Raw genomic sequence first — 10,827 nt, forward strand, 5'->3', positions numbered from 1 at the left:
AGAGGACATGGATGAAGATGAAATGGGAGATATGATATTGCGTGAAGAATTTGACACAGCAATGAAAGACCTGAGTCAAAAAAAGGCCCCGGGAGTAAACAACATTCCATTAGAACTACTGGTAGTCTTGGGAGAGCCAGCCATGACTAAATTCCATCATCTGGTGAGCAAGATGTGAGAGACAGGTGAAAGAGCCTCACACTTCAAGAATATAATAATTCCAATCCCAAAGAAAGCTGGTGTCGACAGGTGAGAAAATTACCGAATTACCAGTTTAATAAGTCATGGCTCCAAAATACCAACATGAATTCTTTATAGACGAATGTAAAAATTGGTAGAAGCTGGTCTCAGAAAAGATCAGTTTGGATTCCGTAGAAATGTTAAAACACACAAGGCAATACTGACCATATGAGTTATCTTAGAAGATAGATTAAGGAAAGGCAAACCTGTATTTCTAGCATTTATAGATTTAGAAAAAAACGGCTTTTGAAAAGTTGACTAGAACACGCTCTTTCAAATCCTGAAAGTGGCAGGTGTAAAATACAAAATTACAAAGGCTGCTTACAATTTGTACAGAAACCAAATGGCAGTTAAAAGAGTCGAGGAGCATGAAAGGGAAGCAGTGAGTGAGAAGGGAGTGAGACAGGGTTGTAGCCCATCCCCAATATTATTCAATCTGTAAATTGAGCAAGCAGTGAAGGAAACACAAGAAAAATTTGAAGTAGGAATTAAAATTCATGGAGAAGAAATAAAAACTTTGAATTTTCCTGATGACATTGTAATTCTGTCAGAGACAGCAAAGAACCTGGAAGGGCAGTTGAATGGAATGGACAGTGTCTTCAAGGGAGGATATAATATGAACATTAACAAGAGCAAAATGAAGGTGGTTCTGAGGGAATTACATTAGGAAATTAGACGTAGATGACTTTTGCTATTTGGGGAGCAAAATACTGACGATGGTCAAAGTAGAGAGGATATAAAATGTAGATTGGCTATGGCAAGGAAAGTGTTTCTGAAGAAGAGAAGTTTGTTAACATCGAATACAGATTTAAGTGTCAGGAAGTCTTTCCTGTGAATATTTGTATGAGTGTAGCCATTTATGGAAGTGAAACATGGACGATAAACAGTGTAGACACGAAGAGAACAGAAGCTTTCGAAATGTGGTGCTACAGAAGAATGCTGAAGATAAGATGGGTAGATCACATAACTAATGAGGAAGTATTGAATAGGATTGGGGAGAAGAGAAGTTTGTGACACAACTTGACTAGCAGAAGGGATCGGTTGATAGGATACTTTCTGAGGCATCAAGGGATCGCCAATTTAGTACTGGAGGGAAGCGTTGAGGGTAAAAATTGTAGAGGGAGACCAAGAGGTGAATACACTAAGCAGATTCAGAAGGATGTAGGTTGCAGTAGTTATTTGGAGATGATACGGCTTGCACAGGATACAGTAGCATGGAGAGCTGCCTCAAACCAGTCTCTGAACTGAAGACCACAACAATAACACACATAGTGTTTCAAAGTTTTTGAATATAACGCGTAGAAGCGATAGGACAGGTCAGGTGGAACTACTTTCGTTAGAGAAAAAATGTTCTGTGACACTTCTTGACTACACAAGGCTTCCTTTTGTATTGGTTATGCCCCTGAGAGACCGCATAGCATGCACACTGTGCAACCTACATATGGCCTGCATGTTGCCTATAATGCAGTAGTCTGTTCCGAATGAAAGAAATAGGACCAACAAAATTGAAGTTATCAATTCTCTTCTAAAATATCTTTCTCTGCTTAGAGGAACTCATTCTTAAGGCTTTCTTGTTGACAATCACTTTCAGTTTACTGGCGTAGGTAGCATGCATCACACCTGTTGAAAGACTGCCAGTTTGGTGAAATCTTATCGTCCTTGTACCAGCAAATACTAAAGGACACCTAGTGTCGCTGAGAAGCACCAACAAACATTTTGTCTCAAATAAAATTTGTTCCCCTTGATGTGATATAACCTATCACACTAAATGTTTGATGCAAAGACTTTGCGACATCCTGCATCTATGGTCATGCCTAGACTTTCAACTTACACTTACAGACATTTGAGACTGAAAACACTTCAACAGAATTTTTGTTCAAGCCTGATAAGGCAACGAAAAAATTGTTCATGAAGTAAATGTGTGTTAATTACTTGTTTTAAATACAAGATAGGCAACTGAATTTTGCGTACAATAATTAAGTTTGATGTATGGAATTACCTCAGCTGAGACAAGTGAAATAGTAATTTAATTCTAACGAAAATATACATGCTGAACCACTAACTGTTAAAGGTACTCAACACGTACTATAATGACAAAAACAATCAAAACAATTAATTATTGACAAAATTATTTAATTGGATAGAAAAAAAATCTACTCACCAAGCGGTGACAGAACACACACACTGGCTCCGAAAGTTTGCCAGTTACAATTGCCTTTATGTGTGTGTTCTGCTGCCATTTGGTGAGTAGATTTTTTTTATCTACCCAATTTCATCATGCATTATGTAATCCTCAAAATCTCTATCTTTTCCTAAGCTAATTATGAAAAATACGTTTATGTTTTCTGCTGCATCTAATTTCAAGCCTAAATAATTTTGCGCATTTTTTTTATAATTATAACAACACTATATGTACCAAACACTGTCAAGATCATAAGGGGGATTGCAGCTGCAACCACACGGAATGAGTGAGCCAGTAGGGAGGGAGGGAAGGAGGGAGGGAGTGAGTGGAAGTGCTGTCGAGTTCATTTTGGTTTGTGTGAATAAATTGTCTTTAAAATAGGAAATGAAATGGATCAGTACCTTTCATACGCAAAGTATGTGCAGCCAAATGATATAAAAAAATCTCAAGAGTCACCTCACTACTTTTGCAGCAAGCTTAAATAATATGACCAACAATCTTTGACATGTCCAATTCAAACAAGTACATAACAAAGTATTTATGTTATATCTTCCTTCTCCACAATTCAATTATCATGTTGCAAAAACCACAATATTGTGACTTGGATAATGCAAATAATTTGTATACTTGAACGGAAATTTTGTTTTATAGCCATTTATGGTGCGAGTGGGTGTGTTACACAATCAAGAAGATATTTAAAATTACTTGTCTCATTTCTTCTTCCCGCTGCTTCTCTAGAAGTGCTTCCTGCTGCAGACGAAACAGTTCCTGTTCTTCTCGTTGCTTCTCAGCGAGAGCAGTCTGAAAAACAAGTCAATGATCAAAATTACACCAATACGTTATTTACTTTACTTCTAATTAAAATATATATGTGACAGATACTTGAGTGTAGCTCTTAAGTTTAACTTTTAAAGAAAGTGGAAGAACTGGGCCAGGAAGCAGTAATAATTATAGGGGTCCTTCAACCTTATAGCTTCACAGCACATTACTGTTATTATCATTATTATTATTATTATTATTAAAGAAATGACAATTAATAATCATGCTTGGACTATCTTGTCATGGTTGTACTGTGGCTGTGATTGTAACTGAGAAAAGTAATATACTGATATTACTTATCTAAATACCCAGTAAATTTTAGCATTAATGACAATTATTATATTGATGATGTTGTTGTTCAGTGTAACAGGTCCAGTATTGGTACCCATGGCCTTCCCCCTCCATGGTCAGTTCCAGACATTCCCTCTGTGGTCCATACCCACTGGACGCATTCATGAGAGTTCTGTTTTCGGTCTGCTGTGCCTGTCGGTGTGCTGGTATCCCATTTTTGGTCCATAGCAGTTCCAGGTGTTCCCCTTGCAGTCTGTACCCACTGGACGCAATTTTAGGCATTCCATCTTAGCCTGTTGTGCTGGTGCTCTGTCTGATGTTTGTTTCCCATGTCCACACGCTCAGTTCTTGTCGTCATAGAATGATACTGCTGCTGCTACTGTTGCCCCCATTGCATTTTCAGGAATCCAGTGCAGGATCCCAGGCTCCACAGCGTTGGTACCCCGTGTTCATGGTTCATGAGATTTTCCATCACCTTTATCTCTATTAATTCTCTTATAACACTGCCCCAGTCTGACGGTCTGTGCCAGAACCCTCATTTCATCACAGTTTGTGGAACAATTGAGTTGAAGTCAGTGTCTGGCAATGGTTGATTTCGTTGTCTGTCTTAGACAGGTGAGCCTTTGATGTTCTCTACATCTGATGTCTACTATCCTAGATGATTGATCAATGTATGACATTCCACATTGGGAAGGTATATGATAAATTTCTGTAGTCCTACGTCATCTTTCACATTGATCTTGCTTGGTGGACAGAGAACACACTTGATGTTGTGCTTCCTGAGAACCCTGTGCTGATTTTGATGGAAATAAGACTCTGCATACGGCAGATATGTCACTTGTTTCAGCTTCTTTTTTAAGATGTGGCAGAGTGACTGGTTGAAATGCCTTCTGAATTTCTTTGGTCGTGTATACATTCTTGCAGAAAACTGACCATAGATGTTCTATTCCTCCTGCTAAACAATGTGGGGCTGACAAGTTGTGTGTCCTGTAGACCAATGTCTTCAGAAATCCATTCTTCTATCCTGGGTGGTGACAACTGATGGCTTGAGGGCGTTTCCAGTGGCCACAGATCCCAGAGGGAACGCCTGGAACTAACCATGGAGAGATAAAGCTGCAGATGTAAGTACTGGACCCATTCCACTCAAAGAGCAGTCTCAGGAAGCACCAGATATAGATAACGAGTTACATTACAGAAATATCTTGTAAGAATGATGATGATATCCACCAGAATACTACAACTCCACAAGCTGACAACCAGCCTTCTTCACCGTCTGAGGACGTGCATCTGCCACCAAGTCACACACATTCACAATTATTTCACTAACAGCTCATTTGCAGACCCATGTTTACTGGAACATTTTCACTTATATTATTTTACATTTCCATTACTGCCTGTTTTCACTATTAATTATTATACACCATGTATAAAGGAAAGCAGCTGGAAGACAGTAATATGGAAAGAAAAGAGCAACTAGATTATGAGGAAATGGAACACTAAAACTGACAAATTCAACATAAGGCATCTGGAATATATAACATTCCCCCAGAATTATTTATATCCTTGGGAAAACCGATGATAAAAAAGTGTCCTATTTGGTATACATGACATACAAGACAGGTAAAGCACCCAATTCCAAAGAAAGTGGATGCCGGCAGTTGTATTCCCACACCATCATTTTAATAAGTCTTGGTGCCATAATATCAAAACAAGTTATCTTTGGAAAGCTGCAACATATGGTAGGAGTCAATCCAAAGAAAACTCAAATTTAGCTTTTGAAGGAATGTAAGAACACACACAAAGCAACTCTAGTCACACAACTTATCTTAAGAGAGAGATTTAAGAAAAGCAAACATACATTAATACCATTTTTAGATTTAGAAAAATATTTTGGTAATGGTGGCTACGGTCGACCGAAGTGTCCAATCCCACCCGTCGGCTTTGACACCTGACGTGAGGCTGTTGTGGTGTGTGAGGTCACGACGGCGAGGAATTTAGTTTGTGAGAGTTGCGTATTTGTAGGTGTCATTTTGATGTGATCGGTGGTGCTCTCTGGTAGTGTGTTAGATGATGTTTTTGGTTTAGTTTGCATGTGTGGCGTGTTTATAGGTGGCATATTGTTGTGGTTGGTGGTTCTCTGTGGTAGTGTGTTTATGGGTAGTGTGTTACATGGTGTATTGGGTTCATTTGCGTGATAGCTAGCATTACAAGTGTGTGGTATTGGGACTGTGCTTTCAGCGGAATATTTTAGTTTTGTCATTTCGACATTATTGTAGTTTTTTTCTGTTTGTTGTGTGTGAATTTTGGTATATTGCTTTTGTTGTGTCTTTGGTAGGTAGGGACATGACTGACAGTTTTCAGTTGTCGGCAATGATGGGGGAAATTTCTTCAACTACTCGGATTTTTGGATGAAGTCGTGAAGTGTTCAGTATGTCATGAAGAAGTGAGGCTTACTAAAGTTCCGGCGTCTCGGACCAGGGACGGCTGTATGTGGAGATGTCGTAAGGATAACAGGTCAAGGGAAGTGTTCAATTCCAATTTTGTTGGTTTGTTGTGCTTTTTGGGGTAGTGAAGATTGTGGACGTGGTTGTAGTTTTGGGTTTTATGATTTGGTATCTGTAGTTTCTGTTGACCTATATACGTCAAGGGAAGTGTTCGATTCCAACGTGTGGTTGTGGCTGTGGGTGTTCCGGTATCGGGAGTTGCTGCTGAGCGATATAGGTCAAAGGAAGTGTTCAATTCCAATTTGTGGGATTGGGAGCTGCTGTTGAGCTATATAGGTCAAGGGATGTGTTTGATTCCAATTTGTGCGATCAGGAGCTGCTGTTGAGCTATATAGTAAAGGGAAGTGTCCGATTCCAGAGGAGATTGTGTTTAGTGGAATTTGGAGAGTTTTGTGTTGGTTTTTTTCGTCATTTTGTGTGGTTTGGTATGGTGGTGTGTGTCTAAGTTTTTATATATTTACTTTGTCCCCATCCAAAACACCCCCAATTTCCCATGCTTGTCCCGATAGTTTCATTAGGTTTTTTGTGGAACGTGTGTGTCTTGGTTTTTCAATGTATTTTCGTGTTTGTGGCCATGTTTACGTAATGACGTCATAGGTGCCATATTGGAGTCATATGTATGGTCATTTCCACCATATCTGTGACGGGTGGAATCAGACGCTTCTGTATTTCCGGTGGCTACAGTTTACAATGGCCACCCATGCGCATATGTTGGAAACACTTATGCATGTATGATTAAGAACTAAGGTGTTATTATTTTCTGGCTACAGTTTAAATGGGATGCCTGTGCACAGATTTCTCCTACCGCCATTAGTAATGTTTTACTGTTTTCTTTAGGCATAGTCTATATCAGTTCAGGTAGGCTAGGAAAAAATCTTACCTTCATAGTTTCAGATGTTATTGAATTTAGCATATGTTAAAATGAAGGACTAAGTAAGGAACAAGTATTTTTTTGTTTACTAAAAAAAAGATCTGAGATACAGCCCTCCAAAAAATGACACTGTGCATACTATTTTGAAGACACAAATTTTTGAAATAATTTTTTTTTAATGTGAAAGATAATTGCTTCATGATTACAAAGAAATTCTCCATTTCAACTTATCTGTCAAAGTTTTTTTGCTACAGGGTTCTGAACTTTTATTATAATTTATGGAATTTTTTTTTCAAAACTACCAATCCATAAATTTTTGATTTTTTTTCTGTTGATTAGTACCATATAGTAATAAATTCTCTGAAAAGGAGAGCTTCCACATCTAGGTTGAACAGGTTTTATAAACAACTGAAATTTTTGCGATATATAAAACCTGTTTTATTACCACATTATCACATAACAAGCTCATAAAAACCAAAACCTAGCCTTATTTTAAATGGTTCCAAAATGTATGTGAAAGGTCCAAAGACTTAAAGGTTTCAATTTATACAACTTATGGCCACTCTTTTTTTTGTACTGAAATTAGTCAGTCAACGAACTAAAACTGCGTTCCACTGCTTCAGTATATTCCTTTGGTGCAGGGTGATGAGTTTCTGTTGAACCAATAGGAACTGGTGTTATGTATTGCAAAAATTTCAATTGTTTTATAAAATCTGTTAACCAAAAAGTGGAAGCTCACCCTTTCAGGGAATTTAGAACAATATGGTACTAATCAACATGAACAAATCCAAATTTTATAGATTTGGCATTTCTGAAAAACATTTTTCCATAAATTATTAAAAAAAGTTTAGAGCAGTATAGTAAAAGAACTTTGACAGATAATTCCAAATGGAGGATTTCTTTGTATTTATGAAGCATTTATCGTCCAATTTAAAAAAAAAAAGAAAGAAGAAAAAAAACAACAAAAAATCTAGAACTGTTGCAGAGATACAGCATTTTAAATTTTTTCCAAAATTGGCTCATCAAAATGGTATGTGCAGTGTCATCTTTGGAGGGCTGTATCTCAGATAAGACTTTTTTTTTTTTTTTTTTTTTTTTTTTTTTTTTTTTTTTTTTTTTTTAGAAAAACAAAAAAATACATGTTCCTCACTTAGTCCTTCATTTTAACAAATGCTAAATTCAATAACATCCGCGACAGTGAAGGTAACCCCCCACCCTGAAGTGATCAGATTAAGCCTTATTGTCCTGAATTATATGTGATTTATCAGTCTATGTAACTTTTTGTTGAGATTTTCTAGCTCCTTATCCAAATTTATCCAAGATCATACATAGACTTTGGTGATTCCCATAGGCCTACATTCTACAATTAAAAATAAATAAATAAATCTTAACTGTTCTGTCGGATTCCGAACTGGCGTGGGATACATAAGAATCATACCATAATTAAACTATATGACTAACGATATTTTTGCTCCCAACAAAATAATTGGGCCTATAATTAAGTATATCATTGGTAATCGAGATTATTACTTAGAGTTCGGGTAATTTAATTTACTCTGCCACGTAATGAACTGTTAAAAAGAGAAAAATCAAACTGAGCTAAAAATGCATGGGCCTTACAGACATCTATGAGTCAGGAGACAGCAAATTCAAAAGCTGTCTACGTAGGCTATAAATTTGAAGCAAAACCGTTAATTATGGTTGGTTAAATTTACCAGCACTACAAAGTACACTAGCACGGTAAAACAGGAAAATTAACTTACTGCATAGGTTCTAAATCTCAGTAAGAGCAGCACATATTCAAACTTTCTGAATAAAATACATAAAATCTATGGCTTACCGGTATGCAATACATTTCGTAAATACCAAACAAATGTAATCCTCAGCAAAAAACTTTAGAAAAGCATGCCGCTAAAATCCTAAATATGTGACAGAACAATGATTCAAGGAATAACATAAAATGTTGAAACAAGTCATTTATCATTTGTAAACAACTAATCAGTAGCTACGCAGTTATTTTCTCCATTTCTTTCTGCTGAAGTCATCTTGGGCAAACCTACAAGTCCGAACTTTTAGTTAAATTTCTGGTTGCAAACAAGTTATTCAATTGAGTCCACGGGTTACACCAAAGATCAGTCTGTCAACTCAGCTACAATTCCAGGAGCGCCCATTATCACACTCTAGCTTCAATGTAAGTCACTAATTCGCTACCACTAATAATTAAAATCTGTACTTCATCTACGATGCCAGATTAGGCCTATATTTTTACTTGGTCTGCACTAGTCACTGGCGGGTACTAGGTTTGCTCGTAAATATTACTGTACCTCAGTAAAATAAATACATACCTGCTGCAGCCGCAGCAATTCATCTTGCTTCTGTTGATCCATCTTCGAAAGAACAGCACAACTACGTAAAGGCCAATTTCGTTACTACCGCCAACCTCCCAGCAACAACAAAAACATCTCCTTTCAGCTGTATCACAACAAACTGAAACACTCACAAATTTCTCCAAACCTCAGCACGTACAGAAATAACACCATTCAAATTAAATATAACAATAATTGCCGTTGAGAGACAAATCACGATCTACTTCAAAACATTTCACGCGTCTGTTCTACAAACAACATTATACGACCAGCCTTCCCAAACAATTCAATCATCAAAGACTATACAATATACATCCGGAAGAAGCAGTGATAGAAATGTGGATGCGTGTGAAATGCCTGACAACGCGATGAAATAATTAATCTATAGTAAATTCAGTTCGGAAAACCAAAAATTACTCCACACAAGATTCAGAACCAGATTCATTTAATTTCAGTATCTTCACAATTTCTGGGCAATTAGTAGACAAAACTTTTCACACGTTTTACATGTTTTATCACCGAAAATAATGATACACAGTTAAAAAGTCACCACAAATCACTAAAAAAATTATTCATCGATCTTTCAAAGGTCAAAGATATCTGGTATTGTACCCTCTATCCAATGTCAAATATTTGATGAATGGATATTTAACAAATAAATAAATAAAATATAATAAAAAATAAATATATCTTCAACTGTACTCTGCAAACCACCGCGAAGAGCGTGACAAATGGTGCGTCCCATTGTAACCGTTATTAGTGTTTCTTCCCGTTCCATTCGCGTGTGGAGCATGGGAAGAATGATTGTTTGAATGCCTATCTGCGTGCTGTAATTGTTCTCATCTTCATCCCAGTATCTCTAATGTAAGCGATACGTAGGGGATTATAGCATAGTCCTAGAGTCATCATTTAAAGCTGCTTCTTGAATCTTTGTTAGTAGATTTTCTTGGAATAGTTTACGTCTAGTTTCAAGAGTCTGCCAGTTCAGTGTTTCCAGCATCACTGCAACACTCTCCCATAGGTCAAACAAACATGTGTCCATTCTTTCTGCCCTTCTCTGTATATGTTCAATCTTTCGAACGGATCCCATACACTTGAGCAGAATTCTAGAACTGGTCACATGAGTGATTTGCACTTCCTCAGTATTTTACCAATAAGCTGAAGTAATAATAACATGAATTACAAACAATCGATCCTTTGTGATCATTCCATTTAATATTCTTACAAAGTGTTACACCCACGTATTTGTATGAGTTGATCGTCTCCAATCGTGACTCATTGGTATTAGAGTCATAGGATACTATGTTTTCTTCGTTTTGTGAAGGACACAATTTCACACTTATGAATATTTACAGCAAAGCAAAATCTGAAATGTTTAACACTAACACTAATACTAATATCACTTATCTTTTCTATGATACGAGAATTAAATTGGGGCAATTCTCCTGGGTTATCTTTTGAAGTCTTATCACGGTCTGACTGAATGTGTATGCAGCTTCTTTCACACAGTAATTCGTTACAGACGACTGCAACAATTGCAAAAGTCTGAGACTT

General features: G+C 37.0%; 1 protein-coding gene across 1 annotated transcript in view; it reads right to left on the bottom strand.

Moving 5' to 3' along the window:
- Positions 1–9,565, bottom strand: part of LOC124789369 (splicing factor 3B subunit 2) — a 113,192-nt gene extending 103,627 nt beyond the window's left edge. Inside the window, exons 1-2 of the mRNA XM_047256699.1 lie at positions 9,253–9,565; positions 3,128–3,223 (exon numbers count right to left, since the gene is read on the bottom strand). Of these exons, the coding sequence (XP_047112655.1) occupies positions 3,128–3,223; positions 9,253–9,294 (138 nt within the window). The 5' untranslated portion in view covers positions 9,295–9,565. The remainder of the gene's footprint in view (positions 1–3,127; positions 3,224–9,252) is intronic.
- Positions 9,566–10,827: the final 1,262 nt, after the last annotated feature.

The sequence above is a fragment of the Schistocerca piceifrons genome, chromosome 1 (genome assembly GCF_021461385.2).
Source record: "Schistocerca piceifrons isolate TAMUIC-IGC-003096 chromosome 1, iqSchPice1.1, whole genome shotgun sequence".
NCBI lineage: Eukaryota > Metazoa > Arthropoda > Insecta > Orthoptera > Acrididae > Schistocerca > Schistocerca piceifrons.